At 42.4% G+C, this 22,341-nt stretch overlaps 1 protein-coding gene across 2 annotated transcripts in view; it reads right to left on the reverse strand.

The window, feature by feature from the left end:
* The window catches only part of SLC9A7 (solute carrier family 9 member A7), a gene marked incomplete at its 5' end in the record, with an annotated part of 143,545 nt that extends 123,186 nt beyond the window's left edge, over positions 1-20,359 (reverse strand). For both annotated transcript variants that reach the window (XM_082681446.1, XM_082681445.1), the window contains one exon: positions 20,032-20,359. In XM_082681446.1, coding sequence (XP_082537572.1) covers positions 20,032-20,359 — 328 coding nt within the window. The remainder of the gene's footprint in view (positions 1-20,031) is intronic.
* Between the last annotated feature and the right edge of the window lie 1,982 nt (positions 20,360-22,341).

Below are 22,341 nucleotides of genomic sequence, written 5' to 3' on the forward strand. Positions count from 1 at the left end.
TACCTTCAGATTTCCATTTATTTCAGTCTTTACAAAATTCTCTTAATGGGAAAAATTTCAATTCCCTGGAAGATTGTAAAAGGCACCTGGACCAGTTCTTTGCTCAAAAAGATAAAAAGTTTTGGGAAGATGGAATTATGAAGTTGCCTGAAAAACGGCAGAAGGTAGTGGAACAAAATGGTGAATACATTGTTCAATAAAGTTCTTGGTGAAAATGAAAAATGTCTTTTATTTTTACTTAAAAACCGAAGGAACTTTTTGGCCACCCCAGTATTTTCTGTTTCTATACATTTGCCTTTTCTAAACATTTCATGTAAATGGAATCACACAGTAGGCAACCTTTGTGCATGACTTCTTCCATTTAGCATAATGTTGAGGTTCATTCATGTTTTAGCATGAATCACTACTTCATTCTTTTTAATCTCTAAATAGTATAAACAGTCCTGCATGGTAGTGGGAACTGCAAAAATGACTATGCAAGCTAAAAGCAAGAAAAGCAATCTTAATAATCAATGGGGAAAATATAATCATTCAATGATCTTTAAAAAATGTCATCAAAACATTAAGGACTCTTACTCTTGGCTATAAATGTAAAGAGAAATGAAAAGATAGTAAAACTTATATTTATTTAGTACCCTGTAAGTTAAAACACCAAAAATATTAAGAATTAAAGGGTTTTTTCTTGGGACTTCCCTGGTGGACCAGTGGGTAAGACTCCATGCTCCCAATGCAGGGGGCCCAGGTTCGATCCCTGGTTGGGAAACTAGATCCCACATGCATGCCACAACTAAGAGTCCGCATGCCGCAACTAAGGGTCCGCATGCCGCAACTAAGACCTGGTGTAGCCAAAATAAATAAATAAAAATTTTTAAAGGGGTTATTTCTTTGTAGAAAACTTATCAAAAGTAGTTTGAACAGTGCTTGCTTTCTTTCTCTCACTGTATAACTTACTGTACAACACAGAGGGATACAGAGCAAGCGTCTTCTCTATGCCTTGGTGACCTGTCACACTCCTTTCTAGGTTAGGATCAGTTTTCACATTATAGCCTTAGCACTTTCCATGTCTTGAAATCTCTCCAACAGCTCCTTCAATATGAAGATTTTTTGCTGGCATCACTTCCTCTGGATCGTCATCCTTTTCATCACAACCACTTTGCTCATTTACATCAGTAAGTTCTTCACTAAGTTCATCTGGCTGTACATTTAGAGTTTCTCGAATGGTGGCAGTGTCGACATTTCTGCTATCAGCCCTTTCTTCTATTATTCCACTTACGTTTGATACAAATTTCAGTGTTGTTACTTTTCATTTCTCTGCTGCACTTTCATCTTTCTTGGCCAATTCCCTCTTTCAGCTACCCATTTTTGTAAAATGTCACATGGATTTATCACTGGCAGACAAGGAGGCAACCCAACTGCATGCTTTGCTGTCTGTGTGTGAACTGAATAACAGGTGGGCAGTGAGCACGGACAGACTTTGAAAGACTGGTCACTCATCTCGATGTCCATTTGTTATTTATGTAATACAAAGAGCTAGCAGGAAAGTCTGAACTTTATGCAGTTACTCACAGTTAATATACCATGGTACCAGAAATTTGAACTGTGTTGTTAGGGACTGATGTTATTTAACTAAACCATGGTAACTGAAATTCATACATATCAGACTGATGCAAAGTGAGGACTACCTATGTTTTGGGTGGGTAGGACTTCTACGTTGCTTCTAACCAAAAGAATATGGCAAAGGTGATGGGATATCATTCCTGCAATTACGTTACATTATATGAAAAAGGTGAAATGATTTTTCAGATAAAATTCAAGTCCCTAATCTTCCTTGTTACGAAGTCTACTTTATTTGAGATTAACCTAGCTACTTCAGCTTTCTTTTGTTTAGCATTTGCATGGTGTATCTTTATCCTTCCTTTTACTTTGAATCTATGTCTTTATATTTAAAGTGGGTTTCAGGACTTCCCTAGTGGTCCAGTGGGTAAAACTCCAAGCTCCCAATGCAGGGGGAGCCTGGGTTCGATCCCTAGTCGGGGAACTAGATCCTGCATGCATGCAGCAACTAAAGAGTCTGCATGCTGCAACTAAAAAAAGATCCCGCGTGCCACAACAAAGATCCTGAGTGCCACAACTAAGACCCTGTGCAGCCATAATTAATTAATTAGTTAGTTAGTTAAAGTGGGTTTCTTGTAAACAGCATACATGTTATGTCTTTTTTTTTTAATCCGATCTGACAATCTCTTTTAGACCATTCACATTTAAAGTGATTACTGATATGGTGGGGTTAAAATCTATCTTGTTAGCTGTTTTCTATTTGTTCCGTTTGTTCTTCGTTTCTTTTTTTCCTCTCTTTCTTCTTTCTCTAGGCCTTATTTAGTATTTTTTATGATTCCATTTTATCAGTTCTATTGCTATGTTTACTTAATGCTTGTTAGCTTGGTAGTGGGGAGGTGGGAGATGGGGGCAGTCTCTAATGTTCCGGTCAATCATCAATATTAGATAGGTACTGTGGCCCCAGGTCTTGGGGTTGCGGCCTCCATAAGCATGTGATCCTCTTCCAAGCAAAATTCTGTGCCCAGAATTATGGTATTCCTTTCCTTCCCTAAGAGTAGAGCTTCTTTGTTTTTCCTGTTCTTTCTCAGCTGCAGTGGGTTTCTACCAGTTTTTGTTCCCCTTCTTCCTGCAGATTAAGACTTTTGTTCCTTTAGGAGATGAGGAGACATGTCTAGGCAGATTTTGGCAGTGGCTGTTGTTCTGCTATCCTAGCCAGCACATGGGGGACACTTTCTCAGGAGTCTCCCTGATCCTCCCTGTGAGCACCTGGTGGGGATCCTGAAGGAAAAGTCTGCAAGACAGAACCTTCTATACCTATGGCCCCCAACCTTTAGTAACTCATTAACAATTTAATATTATTGGCTTATATGACATTGGCAGTGTCTATCCCAGGTAAGCAAATGCTCACGTGCTATTTCTCCCTGCAGTGCCACCTGCATCACTCCTGATTTGGGGTTAGGTGTAAGCCCGGAAACCTTAGTTTTCCATTGGGTTCAAGAAAAGTCATTAATTTGCAATTTGTCCAGCTTTTTTCTTGTTGTAAGGATGGGAACTCTACACTCCACATCTCTGAACTGAAACCAGAAGGCTGTTGATTAGTTTTTCAAGCGTAGTTATATCTTGTATGCAGCCTTTTCTCACAGTCTAGATATTTGAAATATTAAAAGACTGTGTCAAGCAAAGTATAATGTACTAACAATTCGCTGAACATTTTGTTAATCCAACAGACTGGATATTCTTATAGTGTTAATACCTAATCAAGGATTCTGATCAGTTTGAAATAACTAATATTCTTGCCTGGGTTGCAGTAATTTCAATTAAAAAAAGAACTGGGCTTCCCTGGTGGTGCAGTGGTTGAGAGTCCACCTGCCGATGCAGGGGACACGGGTTCGTGCCCCGGTCTGGGAAGATCCCACATGCCGCAGAGTGGCTGGGCCCGTGAGCCATGGCCGCTGAGCCTGCATGTCCGGAGCCTGTGCTCTGCAAAGGGAGAGGCCACAATAGTGAGAGGCCCACATGTCGCAAAAAAAAAAAAAAACTTATTGGGAATTCCCTGGTAGTTCAGTGGTTAGGACTTGGCACTTTCACTGCCGTGGCCCAGGTTCAGTCCCTGGTCAGGGAACTAAGATCCTGCAAGCCGTGTGGCACGGCCAAATAAAAAATAAAAATAAAAAAAAATAAAAAGGGTCCTCCCGTCTCTCCTCATATCTACCACCACCTCCTCTCCCTAAATAATATATAATAACTCAATCAAACAGCATCAGTAGATAAGCTTGAAAAATAGCTGATGTGGGGTTTGTTAATGCATAAACTTAACATTTCAAATGTGAACAACTGTTTATCATAATTACCTCATCTCATCCTTTAAGCAGATATTAAATGGCTTTGAGCAGATATTAAATGGCTTTTAAGCAGATATTACATGGCTTTAAAAGGTGTTGTGCCTCAACACCTAGCTTCCTTTCCCCCAGACGGCTGATAGGAATACTGGCTCTTTTGATCCTGACCATGCAGCTTTCCTCTTCCCTTCTGGACCATATCTAGGTATTGGACATACTGTATATCAGAATAGGCATTCGATTTGAGGAAGGACCTTCACACCAGTCCTGGGCTGATGTGCCCTCAGATCCACTTTCTGCCCTTTGCTGCTCTGCTATGTGTTGCAGGGGACGGGAAAAGAGGGGGGACTCCTGTAAACTACTTTTCCAGGCCCCCTTGCAAGTGGCTTCCAGTTAAATTAATCCAATGGGTGGCACTGATAAGAGACTAGAGGGTGAGAGGAATGAAGTCAGGGTATCTCAGGCGACCTCACTCCCGGGCTCTGGTAACACCACCTTCTCCCTATGTCCGCCCCTGGGGTGACAGTGGCTTCCTGCTGTTCCTTATCTCTAGGTCGCTTCAATGCACGCTGGTTGGCTTCTCAGCTCTTCCAATGCCTTGGTTCACAGTTGTCTCCTACTGTACTACTTGCCTCTTTTTTCCTGAGTGGACTGGGATTGGGACTTCATCTGCCACATCAGAGCTTCACTCTTTACCAGATTTCCCCACAATGAATAAAAATCACTACTGCAAAGAAAAAAAAAATGTTGCCTGCCATTCCAATTCTGCAAGGATCAAGCCATTAGCCACTGCTGTCGCCCACCAGTTCATACATATTCTAGCTCCTCCATTACCTCTTAGGAGCAGTTCCTCAGAGCTATCTGAGAGGCTGTCTCTCAGGCTAAAGTCCCCGAATAAAACTTAACTCACAACTTTCACGTCGTGCATTTTTCTTTCAGGCAACACTACAGTATTACCATCTTGTCTGTGTCTCTCTCCAGTGCCATCATAAACACTCTGCACAACACTGCCATTGAAAAGAGACAATTCTCTCATTCATGTCACTGAAGAGAATCACTCTGGCCCATTCATAGCCTACTCTGTTAATGAATGCAATTGTTTCCTTCCCCAGTTCTCTCAACAGCAAAAATGTACAGTAGCCAACAGATTCCTAGACTAGAATAAGATCATCCACGGTAGGCTTGTTTTAAATGTGTGTCTATGTGTACATAAAAATGCATAACTGCATAAAAACACAGACACACACATGAAGTCCACAGTTCAAGAAAAATAAAACAAAAAGAGTCTGTATGGGGGTTACCATGACAAAAAAGAAAGACCAAAACTCCTTCATGGAATTAAGGCTTCCACTTCCAGACAAGAAAGAGAAAGAGGGACTGGAATTATCTTCATGCCTGAAACAAACACAAACATAAATACATGAAATAATGGTTTTCAAGGCACTGGACATCAGGCAATGAAGAAAAGTGATCCCTGAGAGATGCGGGGAAATGAGGTAAGCCCTTGATTGCTCCAGCTTACTGCCTTAAGAGCGTTTCCAAGCCACAAAACAGGGAGGGGAAACAGAGACAAAGTCTAGCCAACTCCTGAAACTGAAAAAGCTGGGATTCTGGATACAAAAGCAGCTAAGGTTCCCAGGACTGAGCACCAGAAAGGAGACCTAAACAGAGAAAGAATCCTGGAGATCCACAGGGGGTCTCTACCTCAGGTATTCAGAAGAGATCAACATATGCATATGAGGGGAAAGAATAACCTGAAAGGATTATGGATACAGGGTTCCTTTGCGGGGGGAGTGATAAAAATGCCCTAAAATTGTGGTGAATAATGGATAGATCTACATAGGAAATCATTAAGAATATAGAGGTAAAACAATTTTGTAAAAGAATAAAATTGGAGGACTCACACTACCCAATTTTAAGATGTACTACAGAGCTGCAGCAAGCAAGACAGTATGGAACTGGCACAAAGCTAGACACAGGTATCAGTGGAACACAGGAGAAAGTCCAGAAAAACATCCATACAGATATGGGCAATTGAGGGAATTCCCTGGTAGTCCAGTGGTTAGAACTCTGCACTTTCACTACCAAGGGCCCGGGTTCAATCCCTGGTCAGGGAACTAAGATCCTGCAAGCTGCGTGGCATGGCCCCCCCCCTCAAATATATATGTATTTCATATTACATATCCAACAAAAAACTTGATTCCAGAATATATAAAAAACTCTCAAAAATTCAAAGAAAACAATACAATTAGAAAATGGGCAAAAGACTTGAACAGTCACTTCACCAAAAAGAATATGTGAATGGCAAATAAGCAGATGAAAAGATGTTCAGCATCAGGGAAATGCAAATTAAAACCACGATGAGATACCACTACACATTTATTAGAATGGCTAAAATTAAAAATACTAACAATACTAAGTGCTGAAGAGAATGTGGAGCAACTGGAACGCTTACACATTGCTAGTTGGAACGTACAGCTACTCCAGAAAACAGTTTGGCAGTTTCCTTATAAAGTTAAACATATGCTTACCTATGACCCATCAATCCCACTCCTGGGTATTTACCATAGAAAAATGGAAACTTATATTCACACAAAAACCTGTATGCTAATATTTATAGTAGCTGTATTCATAATCACAAAAAAACTGGAAACAACCTAAATGTCCCTCAACTTGCAAACAAATAAACTATGGTATATCCATAAAATGGAAGCAATAAAAATAAACTAATTATAGACACATGCAACAACATGGATAAATCTCAAAGGCCTTATGCTGAGTAAAAAAGCTAATCCCAGAAGGTTACATACTGAAAGATTCCATTTATGTTGACATTTGAAAAGACAAAACAAGAGTGATGGAGAACAGATCAGTGGTTGTCAGAGTAGGGTGGTAACATGGGTTTTTTAGGGTGAAGGAACTAATATTCACCTCAATTGTGGTGATGGCTATACATATCTATATATATTGTAAAATTCATAAAACTGTATGTCAAAAGTCAATATTACTTATGAAAATTTTTTAAATAAAATTAATAAATCTAAAAAAGTAATGATTTTTAAAATAAAAGTGGGACTTCCCTGGTGGTCCAGTGATTAAGACTCCGCACTTCCAGTGCAGGGGGCACGGGTTTGATTCCTGGTCAGGAAACTAAGATCCTACATGCTGTGAGGCACGGCCAAAAAACCAAAAAAGTGTCTTGAAACCAAAGAACCCCCAGGAACCCAAAAAGCTAACAGTCAATTGATAACACAGGAAAAAGTTAACATAATAGGCCTGATGTTGCTATTTCTAGGAGGCCCTGCTTGTATGACTGATCCGTGCAATAGCTCCTGGGAACTTGGCCTGTAAAATATCCCCTATGCTACTAATTGATAAGGTTGTTTTATGTGCCTGGAATGCTGAATATGGCCATACAAGCCTTGCTGGATAGTTTCTGCAAATGTAATTCACAGAGAACACCTGCTTTCTTCTGGGAATCAGAAATTTCAGTAACAGTACCTAATCAGTCCCCAATTAAAAAAAAAAAAACTCCGAGTCTTGAGCAAGCTTCCCTAGGCAGAAACACTGTGCAGGCACTGCTGTATTTAATTGCTGGAGGAAGCAGCTTGTTCTGTGAAACCCCACCCCTTTGGAAGCCCACATCTAGACTCTTCCAGACTCCACCCATTATGTCTTTTTCCCTTGCTGATCCTGCTGTGTATCCTTTCGCTGTAACAAACCATAGTGGTGACTACAAATGTCCCTAAATCCCATGAGTCTTTCTAGCAAATCACCAAATGTGTGGGTGATCGTCAAATGCCCAAAACAGTTCCAAAATATAAGTGGTACTTTAAATCTTAACCCTTTCCTCAAACCTTTTTTTTGGATCTGTACTGCCTACTCTTTAGCCTCTCCTAGAATCCCAAGCAGTGCCATATCCACTGTAGTCTTGAACATCTGCATTAGGCCCTTGAAGGAGCCTCATATGTGACACCCGAGTTCCAAGTGGAACTCAGAGCCTGGTGTAAATGTTACAATTAGGTTCAGCAGCAAATAACAAAGACCCATTTCTCTCTCACTTACAAGGAGTCCAAAAGTATGTAGTCCAAGCCTGGCATGGCAGCTCTATGCTATCAGAGACCTCAGCTCCATCTAACTGTATTGCCAGAAATGCCTTCCATTCCCAAGGTTACCTCTTGATCCAACATGGCTGCTGGAGATCTAGCCATAACATCCACATTCAAGATGACAGAAGTCATGGCAGAAGAAGGGCATGCTCCCTTCCTTTTAAGGACACTTTGCACTAACCCCAAACAACACTTCTTCTAGTCTTTAAGCCAGAACTTGGTCATATGACCATACCTAACTGCAAGAGAGGCCAGGAAATGCAGTGCTTTCATTACACACAAATATGCTGAGCTAAAAATCAGGGTTCCATTAGAAAGATGAAAGGGAGAATGGATATTGGGAGGTAACTGGAGTCTCTGCTACACCTAGTTAGTTCTACACTCAACACAAAGTAATCTGTGAATCAACTGTTTTAATAACCTAAGATAATTTGAGGTCAACGTGTCTTTACCTAAAATGTGTTACAGAGGTAGATATGGAGAAGAGTGATAAGAAAAGATTTGTTGAGTATAAACCTAAACTGCTACTTCTTTCTTCTGCCTGCTCAAATATACTGTTGATCCCCTCAGGAGGAAATGAACACATTCCTAGAAAGACACAAACTGTCAAAAACTGACTCAAAAAGAAACAGAAAATCTGAATAGATCTATGACAAGGAGATTGAATCAATAATCAAAAACCTCCCCCAAAAGAAAAGCTCGGAACCACATGGCTTCACTGTTGAATTTTACCAAACGTTTAAAGAAAAACTAATACCAATCCTTCTCATACTTCCCAAAAGTTGAAAAAGAGTGAACATTTCCTGACTCTAGGAGGCCAGCATTACCCTGATACCAAAGCCAGACAAACACATGACAAGGACAGCTACAGACCAACAGTCCCTACGAATATAGATGCAAAAATCCTCAACAGAATACTAGCAAACAGAATTCAGCAGCATATTAAAAGAATTATACACCATGACCCAATGTAATTTATCCCAGGAATGCAAAGGTGGCTCAATATATGAAAGTCAATCAATGTAATATACCATATTAATAGAATGAAGGGAAAAACCCACATCATCACCTCAACTGATGCAGAAAAAGCATTTGACAAATCTAACACCTTTTCATTATAAAACACCCAATAAACTAGAAATAAAAAGGAATTTTCAATATGATAAAGGTCATATGTGAAAAAAACACATCTAACATCATACTCAATGATGAAAGACTGAAACCTTTTCCCCTAAAATCAAGAACAAGACAAAGATGACTGCTTTCACCACTTCTATTCAACATAGTACTGGATGTTCTAACCAGAGCAATTGGGCGAGAAAGGGAAATAAAAGGCATCCAAATTGGAAAGGAAGAAGTAAAACTATCTCCATTGGCAGATGACATGATCTTACACACATAAAACCCTAAAGAATAGACACACACACACACACACACACACACACACACACTGTTAGAGATAATAAACAAATTCAACAAAGCTGCAGGATATAAAATCAATACCAAAAAAAAGCAGTCATACTTCTATATATTAGTAATGAACAATCCAAAAAGGAAATTAAGAAAATAACACCATATATAAAAATTAACTAAAAACAGATCAAAGATCTAAATTTAAAAGCTAAAACAGGGAATTCCCTGGCTGTCCAGTGGTTAGGGCTCGGTGCTTTCACTGCCAGGGCCAGGTTTGATCCCTGGTCGGGGAACTAAGATCTTGTAAGCCGCGTGGTATGGCCAAAATAAATAAATAAAAGCTAAAACTATAAAACTCTTGGAAGAAAATATAGGAGGAAAGCTTCATGGCACTGGATTTTGCAATGAATATGATACCAAAAGCACAAGGAACAAAAGAAAAAATAGATAAATTGAACTTCATCAAAATTAAAACTTTTGCGCATCAAAGGACACTATCGTAGAGTGAAAAGGTAACCCAATGGATAGGAGAAAATATTTACAAATCATATATCTGATAAGAGAATAATATCCAGAATATGTAGAGAACTACAACTCAACAACAAAAAATAATCAAATTTTTAAAATAGACAGAGGCTTGAATGAACATTTCTCCAAAGAAGATATACAAATAGCCAACGAGCACATGAAAAGATGCTCAACATTATTAGTCCTTAGGGAAGCATCAATCAAACCCATAATAAACTACCACTTCACAACTACTAGGGTGACTATTAAAAAAACAAACAGAAAATAAGTAGGAAAGGATGTGGCGATATTGGAACCCTTGTGCATTGTGGTGGGAATGTAAAATACTGCAGCCACTTTGGAAAACAGTTCAGTGGTTCCTCAAAAATTTAAACACAGACTTACCCTACGACCCAGGAATTCCACTTCTAGGTATATACTCAAAAGAACTGAAAATAGAAACTCAAACAGACACTTGTATGCAAATGTTCATAGCAGTATTATACCACCAATAGCCAAAAGGTGGAAACAACCCAAGTGTCCCTGAACTGATGGATGGATACACAAAATGTAGCGTATATATACAATGGGATACTATTCAGCCACAGAAAGGAATGAAGTTCATGTACCTGCTACAACATGGATGAACCTTGAAAATATTATTTTAAGTGAAACAGATAAAATATTGTATGAATACACTTATATGAAATCTCTAGAATAAGCAAATTCATAGAGACAGAAAGTAGATTAAAGGTTATCAGGGGCTAGGGTGAGGGAGGAATGGGGCATTATTATTTAATGAGTACAAGGTTTCTATTTGGGGTGATGAAAAAATTTTGGAAATAGTGGTGATGGTCACACAATTTTATGAATGTTATTAATGCTAGTGAATTATACAGTTAAAATAATTTAAATGACATTTTATGTTATATATATTTTACCACAATAAAAAAAGAAAGAAAAACCCACCATGTGGCTTATTAGCTAAATATACAATTTTCTGCAAACACATACTCACCTATCCCTTCATTCTCCTTTCTTAAACAGTTCGCTGTGATTCAAGCAGATGTTTTCACAAAAGGTTTCCTTCTCAGAAACTTCACTCTCAGTGTAAATCCGGGGCACAACAACTTGAAGGAAGGACCTTTAATGCTAAGCAGTATTACAGCATCTCATTTTTTGTTAGACAAAGTAGAATCCATTAAACAAATATTCCCATAGCACCTACTATGGGTTAGGCACTGTTCTAGGGGCAGAGACAGAGCAAACAAAAGAGATATTCCTGCCTGCACCAGGCTTCTTTCTCACGTATTGTGTTTTGGAAAATCTCTCCAGGAGACTATGATATGCCTGTGACAACTAGCACAGTAAGAGCAGAGAGACCCGAGCGCTTGACAGACCCAGTTCTACCCGCTTCCCCACCTCTGTGATAGCGATGTCTAGAGATGAGAAAACTTTTAAGCAACTGCTCCCACCTGAGAAGGCCTAGTGCAGCCACTCTGATCACCATTTGACTACATTCCTCCATAACACTGGGAGACTTCCGTCATACTGTCTTAGTTCGGGCTGTTATAACAAAGTACCATAGACTGTGCAGCCTATAAACCAGAGAAATTTATTTCTCCCAGTTCTGGAGGCTGAAGTCCAAGATCAGGGTACCAGTATGATCGGGTTCTGGTGAGAGTCCTCTTCTGGGTTGTACACTGGCGACTTCTCGTTGTATCCTCACATGGTGGAGAGTTCTCTGGGGCCTCTTTTTAAGGGCACTAATCCCATTCATGAGGGCTCCACCTTCATGACCTAATTACTTCCCAAATGCCAAATGTCCCAATACCATCATCACCCTGGGAGTTAGGACTTCAACATACGATTTTTGAGAGGCCACAAATGTTCAGTCCATAACACATATCAATGGAGTAACACCTGGAATGTGGCCTTTGGGGTACAAATGAGCAGGTATCTTGGCTTTACTTGGATTCAAGGGCCCCAGACAGATCTAGCATAGGAAAGTTGATTCTTCCAAACTGGCCAGCCTCACCCCTTGCAGCTGTACACTGGAGTTTGGAGACAAAGTCCCAGCTAATAATAAAGGGTCACTTTGCTTTGTTTTATACTCTGGGCATGGATTTCCCTCAAAGACCTCCTGAAACCAGGTAATCAGGGCACGATTCAGGTTCTGCTCTATCCTGGCTAAACACATCCTCAACCTATTGATCTCATCCTTTAATAGATCCCCATTTACCAATCTCAAACATGTGACTCTAAACAAATGAGGTACTAAGCCTAACTTCCAATTTCTTCATCTCGCAGAATGGGGCCAATAATACGGTCTTCATACATTTGATGTGACGGTTAAATGGCTTAAAGTATGCAAAATACTTAATATGGTGCTTGACTATTATAGCAGGTGCTCAATAAACAGCTGCTATTCTTTTCCTTCATTTATTTAATTACAAGCAACATAGTGAATGTATTTAAGGGGTGAAAACTTAAATATTCTATAGCAGTGAGTTTCAAACTTCAGTATTTAAAAGAAAAAAACCTTGGTAGTGTATTGAATCACAGATTTCTGGGCCCCACTGAGACATTCTCAGTCAGTCTGGGGCCAGACATGCTATTTTTAACAAGCTCCCAGGTAATGCTGATAGGTCTATTGAAACAACTTCATAAACTGAAGATGAATGCCCTCTTCAAACTGGATCACTTAAAATACAAAATTTAGTTTATCAACAGCTGACAACAACAAGAAATATGCATGCAAATCCTACTACTTCTCTTTTCTGGATTATGTATTACAAAGTACTCATCAAATACTTCAGAGATTGGCTAGCTGCTTTCCAAACCTGTTCCTCTTACTCCAACTAGACGATATTTCCCTGCCTCCCTTCCAGTTAGATGTGGCCTCGTGACCAAATTCTGTCCAACAGAAGCTGCGAAGCAATGTGCAACACTTCCAGGCTTAGTGTCTAAGCCTTCCCCATATGATCTTCTTTTTCTTGCCTCATTCGTTGGCTGGAGGGAGAGGATTCCAAAGCCCCAAGGGATGGGGAAGCCACAAGATGGAAGACACCTGGTCCCTGAATCACCACATGGAGAGCCACCTGCCAGACCCTTGCACTGGCCCATTACATGAGTAAAAAATGAACTTTTCTCTGGTTAGGCCAGAAATTTGGGGTTGGTCTATTATAACAGCTAGCATTACCCTAATACAAATATCCACATTGATTAAAAGAGAGGGATCATGGGCTTCCCTGGTGGCGCAGTGGTTGAGAGTCCGCCTGCCGATGCAGGGGACACGGGTTCGTGCCCCGGTCTGGGAAGATCCCACATGCCGCGGAGCGGCTGGGCCCCGTGAGCCATGGCCACTGAGCCTGAGCGTCCGGAGCCTGTGCTCTGCAACGGGAGAGGCCACAACAGTGAGAGACCCGCGTACCGCAAAAAAAAAAAAAAAAAGAGAGGGAGCATGATTTAACCAAAGGAGAAAAGTCTCCTAATATATACTCTCTTCTAAGTGGAACAGAGGCAGTTTTTCAAAAAACATGTGAACCTAAAAATCAAACCAAAAAACTGAAATGAAAAAGAAGTTACTGATTCTTAAGTCACGTAAGCCTAACATCACCTCATGCAACCTAAAGTCAGTGTTACACAGTGTCAGAAAGAGTTTAATGAGAGTAACAGATGGGTTGTAGACAGCCTCACCTGTACAACATTTTAGACAGAACAGTTAACAAAGTTACCAGCTAAGAAGTTACAGAGAGGTTAACATCTCCCCCAATCTTCTATTTTAATGAAAATTTCAAAACAGACAAAAAGTTGACAGAATATAAAGCACACCTTTTCATCCACCACCTAGATTTAACAATTGCTAGTATTTTGCCATATTTTTCCTCTACGTATGTGGTGAATTTTTTTCGACTGAACTTTTTGAAAGTTGCATACATTAGGACTCATACACTTCACCCCTAAATACTTCAGCCTACATCTCCAAATAAGTACATTCTCCTATATAAATAACCTTAATTATCACACCTAAGAAAATAACAGTAATTTCCTAATCATCTAATACCAAGTCCACATTCAAATATCCCCAACTGTCCCCCAAACATTTTTATAGCTCACTTTCATAAACCAGGAGCCAATCAACTGTCCTGTGCTACATTTGGTTATGTCTCTTTGGTCTCCATTAACTCAGAACACTGTCTTAGTCTGCTCAGGCTGCTAGAACAAAATACCACAGACTGGATGGCTTAAACAGTATTTCTCACAGTTCTGGAGGCTGAGAAGTCCAAGATCAAGGTGCTGGCAGATTCGGTGTCTGGTTAGGATGCTCTTCCTGGCTTGTGGGTTGCTGCCTTCTTGCTGTATCCTCACATGGCAGAAGAGAGAGGGCACTGATCCCATCATGGAGAGTCCACCCTCATGACCCCATCTAAACCTAATCTCCTCCCAAAGGCCCCACTTTCAAAGACCATCACATTGGGGATTGGGACTTCAACATATGAATTTTGAGAGGACACAATTCAGTCACTTATCTTGCCTTTCTGTTTCCCTTGACATAGACTTTTTGAAGAAACCAGGACCAACTGTCTTGCAGACTGTCCCATATTTTGGATATGCCCGTTTTCACATGGTATTTTATAACTTATTTCTCTATCCCCTATATTTCCTATAAACTGGAATATGTGCCTAAACCTCGATTAGATTCAGATGAAACATTCTGAGGACGAATACTACATAGGTAAAGCTGCATGCTTCCTCTTGCAACACATCAGGAGGCATATAATACCAGATAGTTCCACAAGGACCAAGGATAAATTTGATGACTTGAGTATGAGATGGTGACTGCCAGACCTCTCCACTGTAAAGGTACCTTCTTTCCTTTGTGATAGGTAAGTAATCTGTGGGGTGATACTCGGCACCATGCAAGTACCATGTTCCCCAACAACCTCTCACCTATGGCTCTGGAATTCACTGAAAATCCTTGTCTAAATCAACTGTCCTTGCGAGCTGTGAAATGGTGATTTCTAATTACATCATTCCAAAAAGGTTCTAAGAAATGCTTTCAGGAAATGTCATTTTTCTAATTTTAAGACACATTTTACTTCCATTTCTAATTTTTAAATAACTAATGTTATCGAACCACACAACTTATAATCTATTTCTAATGCATTTTTGCTACAAAAAAGGTGTTTGCTTTATTTTTTTAATTTTTATTTTATATTGGAGTATAGTTGATTAACAATGTTGTGTTAGTTTTGGGTGTACAGCAAAGTGATTCAGTTATACATATACATGTATCTATTCTTTGTTTGCTTTATTTTTAAATGTTTCAATTGCAAAAGTAATGTGTAAGTGTTATAGAAATTTCAGGCCATTCAGAAGAGTACAAAAGGAAAAGTAACATCTCCCCTCTCTCCCTCCCAACAACAGGTCCCACTGTCAAAGGATAACCACTGCTAAGTTTGTGCATCCTTCCAGAGCACACATATCATATATAAATGTATATGCATCATGTTTATGTATATACATCATATGACTTTCAAAAAAATAAATGAGATACTATACATACTGCTCTGTGCCTTGTTTTTTCCCACAAAACTATGTGTGGGCAGCTGCCCTAAAAGGACATCTCAAAACACCTCTTTTTCCCAGCTGCATAGTATTCCTTAGTGGGAATGTGCTGTAGTTTAACCAGTTCCTTCTTAATGAGTATTGCAACTTGTTTCTGCTGCAACAAATATTGCCATCTATATAACGTAACATGCTAGTGCATGTATTTCTGAAAAATAAAGTCCAAGAATGGAGACTGCTGGATAAAAGAGTAGAATAGCTACCCTGTAAATTTTTTTCTAAGTATTAACAAATAGCCCACCAAAAATTACGATTCTCATCACTCCCACTAACTGTATCCTAATGCATTTTAAAATTACAGCAGGTCTCTGCTCAAGTAGCAATGCTGGCCAAAGAATCACAAATCTAAGTTGAAAATGGAACTAATATTTACCAAGTAAGTACCAGACACTGCACTTGACCTTTACAATATCACAATAATACAAAAATTCTGTGAGGTGAGTGGCATTGTCTCCATTTTTGAAAAGAGGAATCTAAGGCTCAGAGAGCTTGCCCAACGTTACACAGCTTTATAAGTAACAGGGCCAACATTTGAACCCAGGGGATCTGGTACCCAACTGAGACTATACAGAGCTTCCCCAAACTAGGGCCAAAGTGAAGGGCTCTTAAAAATAAATAAATAAATAAGGGCTCCGGATTAACCAGGAAGAGGGTGGTTCTGAAATGTTTGCTCACAGGCTCAAATGTTAATTTCATGCTACTGCAAAAAGCCATATTTCCTCTTTCAGACTTTGGCTTTGAACCCACCCTCAGCCTGTGCTTAGGAATTCAGCTTCAACAAAACAACAATGAGCCCACCGTCCACAGAACCTGGAGGGGCTGACCAACATGTGCTTGGAAAGTTGACAGGCGTGGAGGAGGGGGAAGCCAGAAGCAGGCAGTGGGCTAGCATGGCAAAGTTAGATATTCTGGACCCATATCAGTTGTCACAAAAACATTATGGGGGAAGTGGAACCACTGTACACACGAGAGAGAACCACAATTAACTGACACAGTCTGTTTATGACACCTTTCCCTGCCTCAAACACTCGCTGTTTCTGCTGCACAGACATGCGGGGCTTGGTAACTTCAGGACGGCACTCAATCATGTACCGAGCCAGACAGCTGGGAGCTCCCTGCCCTGACAAAACAGGTTAGACTCGTGCCAGGCAAGCACCTTATCCACTGCCCTGCAGCTCCCATCGCAGGGTCTGGGGGCTGCCTTCAACGTCCCTGGAGAGTCTAGTCTTTGGTCACCTTCCCTTGTAGCTGCCTGGACCAGTGGCCAGGGAGGAGGAGTGCTTCTAACTGTCCCTTGGTGAGTAGGGGAATTCCTTTCAATTTAAATGCTAAGCATTCACAGCATGTCTCTTCTTGTCCTTAGGTTCTTTGGGATCTATCTGTACACACCGCTCCTAAAGTAACATCAACTCTTTTGGGGAGATAGTGGGATAAAAGGAGCGAGGAAGAGGAGGGAAAATCGCTTCCCCTTTCCCTGTCTTGTCTCCCTTCCAAACACAGGGTTCCAAAAGTTTCATGGGTAGTCAACAATTGAAAGATCACAGAAAATTGATAACAATGTGATTTGAATAGGGAGAAGCGGGCATCAAACTGGGTGATTTGAGGAGCATCTTAAAATGCCACAACAATGCCACAGAATGGAGGCATGGACATGCTATTAGGTGATTCCACTTCCAAAGTTAAAAAGAAAGCACAAAAGGGTATAAAGTGATGTCTCCCTCCCACCCCTATGTCCCACCCACCTAGTTCCTCCCCCACAAGGAAACCAATGGTACTAGTCTATTGCATGTCCTTCCAGAGATATTTTACAACTACACCAGCAAATACATATATTATCACATTTTAATATATTACTATATATTAATACATTGTATCATATATGTATATATCACAACTTATTTTAAATATTAAAGCCTTCCCTCTCAAAGTACCACTTAAATATTTTTAAAGTGGCAGGAATTAGATTTTTTAAATTTCAAAGTAAAGAATTGAAATTCGCAGCTGAACTCTTTTCACTCATGAAAACTTACCAACATTTAAAAGTTAAATTGGTCACCTCCATAAATTAAGTTGGGCACCCAGCACACAGCTGATACTTAACAAATGTTTCCTTAGATCTTTTTGTCCTTTATTACTCAGAGGCAACAGGACAGTTACTCATTTCCTCTATTGATATCAAGAAATGAAATCTGATTTCTTACTATTAAGAAAGAGAAGTCCTGAAATTTGCACTGCATTCACATAAGTATTCAAAGATTTTCATACCGAATTTTAATCAGAATCCCTATCCCAATAGTCTAAGTATACATTGGCTAGTTAGCTTATCAAATGACATTAGAATTCAGAATTGGGGGCGGGGGAGACTTGAAACAGTAGACTAAATATCCCTGAGAAAAAGAGAAATATTTTCTCTCAATTATAGGCAACCCACACCAAAATATTAATATTTGGCAGAACCTAGGACATCTCACATTGACAAACAAATTTCTTAATGCATTTCAAAGGAAGATTAAAAAACCCAAAGACACAGAACAAAATTACAGAGAATGCTATGAGAGGATGTTGCCTTTTCTGAACATCATCAATTAAACCAGATTTCCGCAAGACAAAATGAAACAGTACACTGGTAGCACAATCCCAATGACTAAAAGATTGAGATGAGTTTAAAAAGTACATATCCACAAAGGAAAATTCCACTGTTGTTTTCAAGCCTTAAGATAAAGGTGACTGAGCTGCTAAGAACATGGAGTACTCCTCAGAAAATCCATTTTTAAATCCCATTTCCATGCACTTGAGCATGTATTTATGAGCCTGTCAAATCTACCTTCTAAAAGTATTTCACACTGTACTTTAATGAATTGGATCTAAGGGCTATAAAATAAAAATATTTTCATGGCTATCTATATACATATAAAGGCAACGTTCATTTGCACTATGGCAGAGTCAATCGCCTGAAATGACAACATGCTTCAACTCCCCACTCTGCTACCTGCTCAGGAAACCTTCGAGCTTACCTGCAGCCTGGGCATCAGTCGTCACCGACTGACACAAACCACAAAGCTAAAGAATGGCCAGGTTTGTGTTCACACCTATAATTTGCAATAACCAAACTCAGTTTTAGATCTGGTCCTGTTTCAACTCAAGTCCTGTTTAGGCCACTACCTCTTTAAAACTAGAGGGTTCCCTGACAGCACTTCATAACCTTGGTGGCCATGAGCCTGGGCTGTCAACAGTCAAGAACCATGAGAAGCAAGGCCCAGGGCCAAGGGTAATTGTCACATTAAAGATTAAGGTGTCTGCTTTCCATTCTCTATCAGGGAATCCTGAATGGAAATTGAGTGGAAAGATCCCTCCAGTATAAGTGATGAAGTCAAATGTTCCCTACTGAGAACAGTCGTGAAGTGGGCTCATCTATTTCACATGAGGATGCCAACCCGGGCCTTAACTCCACTGAATTAAATTCAAAAAGAGAATACTTGGTTCCAGTTTGGAGTCATGTCATGGTGGGCGGGGGTGGGGGCGGAGTGGGGGCATGGCGGGGGGAAGAGGGATGATTCAGATTGTGGCTGACATCCATGTAGTAACGGAAGATTTGTGCTGACCACTGTGCATGTAAAACACCGTGTGCCATTAAATCCAGAAAAGGATGGTGGCATTAGCCCACCTTTCACAACAAAAGAAGGCTGACTCCAGAATTAAAACCACTACTTTTCCTCTTCATACACCCTTAAATGTATCTTCGAAGTCGTGTCCTTCTTACAATCTGAGGAATAGGAAAGCTCCTCTTAGCTTAGAGAAGGCAAGTAACTGGGTAAAACTTCCCACCTGGACATAAGAGTGGGAGGCGTGCCCATCTCCCCGACTAGGCCCGCCATGGCGGTGCACCACTCTTAAGTCCTGGACCACGCTCACCTTTCACAGTGCTTCAAGCTTCGACTTTATTCACAAGAGATCCGGGAACACAGATGTCAGAAGTGGGCGCCCACCCAGGTTGACCATGGACGCGGCGGCATCCACCAAGCCCCGTCAGCCGCAACCCAAGCCGAGGAACGCTCAGTCCTCGCCCCACCCTCACGGTGGCCTGCTTCCTGGGGCGGTGCGGTTCCTGGGAGGTCACCCACCTCCCGCCACCGCACACACCCTGTGGAGCTGAACTGGGGCGGGGGCGCGAGAGGGGGCAAAGCTGAGACAGAACCGATCGGACAGAACCAGGCCACCCCGGTGCCTTTCATTTTCCCGGTTCCCCTTGAAGAAACGTCGAAATGGAGTGGAATTCTCTTTCATGGTAATAGGGAGCCCGAAAATGCAGACAGTTGACCTTGGGAACCAAGACCGTCGCAGCGGGAAACGGAAAAGAAACGAAACACGTCGGCAAGTGAAGGGGGAGCACAAGGCGACGACGGGGGGCGGGGGGGAGCGCAGCAGCCCGGGCGGCCGAGGGGAGTCGGGGACGGTGGGCGCGGGTGCAGGGTGCTCACCGTAGATCATGGCCAGCCCGGTCTCGTGCAGGAAGCGCACCCGGCGGTGCTTGAAGAGCCAGATGGTGAGGATGGTGAGCGTGAGCAGCAGGATGAAGGTGAGCAGGCTCACGCTGTCCTGCCGGTGGCTCTCCTCCGCCTCCTTCTCCGTGGCGAGCTCCTCCATGGCGCTGCTGTCCTCGGCCGCCGCCCCAGAGGAGGAGGCCGAGGCCGCCGCGCGCAGCCCCCGACCCAGCAGCAGCGGGAGCAGCGGCAGCAGCAGCAGCCGCGGTGGCAGCGCCCGAACCACCCGCTCCGGGCCGAGGCGTGCCGCGTCACCAGGCTCCATGGCCCCAGCGCCGCCCGCGCGCCTCCTGCGCGCTGGGACAGGCAGCCCGCGCCGTCGGCGGCTTCCCGTGGCGCCGCCGACCTGCCCGAGTGGCCGCTGAAGCCGCAGCTCCTCCTCCCGCTCGCGCCGGGGCCGGGGCCGCGCCGGGAGCCGCGCTGGGGGAGGGGCGCGCGCAGTGCGCAGGATCCCCAAGCACCGCCCCCCGCCCGCGCACCTGTCCGGCCCCCGGCCGCGCCGCGGGCCCGCCCCGTCGCCTCCCCAGCGGGGTCGCCGGTCGCCTTCCAGCCTGCGGGCGGGACCGCTGGCCCTCGCCTTCTGCGCTCCTCGCCTGGTCCCGGCGTACCTGGCCAGGCCGTCTGGGCTCGCGGGGCCACTTCCTGGGCACTCGCCGCCGCGCTTCGTAAACGGGACGCCAGAGGTCGCCCGTGCCTGGCAGGAGCATCCTCTTGGATGTGCGGTCTCGAGTCCTGTGTCTGGGACCACTCGAAGTATTTGATCTCCGGCCAGTGTGTAGCCGCCCTGGGCCCAGTAAAGTGGGGACTCTGGAGAAGCCGAGGAGCCTCGAAGCCACGTTACCCCCTACACCTCTCTTCCCACGTCTCTCAGAGTGCCTTCCAGCATTCATGGCTTCCCAGAATCCGCCAGGCTTCATTCAAACCTCGGCTTTAGCCTGACCCAAAGTGAGGACCGATAAGGGATTGAAATGAGGGAAGAGCGTTAAAATAGCACCTTTACCACTTGGCAAGTAAACTGACTTCTTATTCTGGACTGTGTAACTAACCCTCAGGGGGAAGCGGGTTGAACCAGAAGGAACTGGACACTTGCCATTCCAGGTAGATAAGCAGCAGGTGGTTGGGGAGGGGCAATTACCCTAGTGGCCCTTTTATGTTGACCTGTTGGTAGCCCAGGGAGTTTTTGGTGATTCTTAAGACCGGGCCCAGGTCTGGAAAAAAATCGTAAAGTGGACTCTAAATGATAAAGCCTCTTGGAACAAATCATCAGGAACAAGAATTTTCAATCTACCTTGTTCCTCTGGTCAAGGAAGAAAAGAGAGATTGAGTTAATCACTGAATTCCCAGCGCCTAGCACTGTGCTCATAAGCGTTTACTGAACCACTCTGAAATCCGTACCAACTGTCCAAGTTTTGTCTCCCAGAGGAGTCTGCATTTTTAAGAGGATTCATTGAAGAGAGCAATGCTTAACTAAAAGGAGTAGTAATAGGGTAGAGATGGTATTAGGTAGGAAAGATATGTGAACCAGACTTCCTGGTTCCCCTCTAGGTGAGCACGCTGCCAAGGCTGCCCAGTACCTTCTTTGCAGCAGGAGAATCTCTTCATCTAGATTTTAGCTAGCATCTCTCCCTGTTCTTCCAGACTGTCACACAGCCCCTACAAAATCAATATACCTTGAAGTTCCATGCAGCTTCCCAATGAAACTGCAAACACTAAAAATGTGGATAGTCACAGAGAAAGTTAACCAATGGGAAAACTTGATCTAAGTTCTGGAGACTCACTAAAAGCCATGTTTGCTGAAAATCTAATTTCTGGAGAGTCACTAAAAGCCATGTTCACTGAGCATAATATTTAATATCACAGCCTCTTAGATTCCCAAAAGTCAAGGGAAAAGCTTCTCTCTATAGGTAACACTGAGGACAACTCAAGAGCTACCTTAAAAGTACAGATTTCTGGACTTCCCTGGTGGCGCAGTGGTTGAGAGTCCGCCTGCCGAAAAAGTACAGATTTCTTAGTACTTACGGCAGATCGTGTTTTCCAAAAGCGCCAGAAACCGGGTTTCCAATCCCACATGCTCTTCCATAACTTTGCCACTCCTGCATTAAGAGGTGGCAGCTATGTTCACCCCCCCTTGAACCTCGGTAGAGCCTTACTGCCTCAAAGAATAGAATGTGGTAACTTGTAAAGCTACGTCGTAAAAGGCAATCGGGTTCCTGCCTGGCTCACTCTTTTTTTTTTTTTTTTTTGCGG

The sequence above is a fragment of the Grampus griseus genome (assembly GCF_964374135.1).
Source record: "Grampus griseus genome assembly, chromosome: X".
In the NCBI taxonomy this organism is placed as follows: domain Eukaryota; kingdom Metazoa; phylum Chordata; class Mammalia; order Artiodactyla; family Delphinidae; genus Grampus; species Grampus griseus.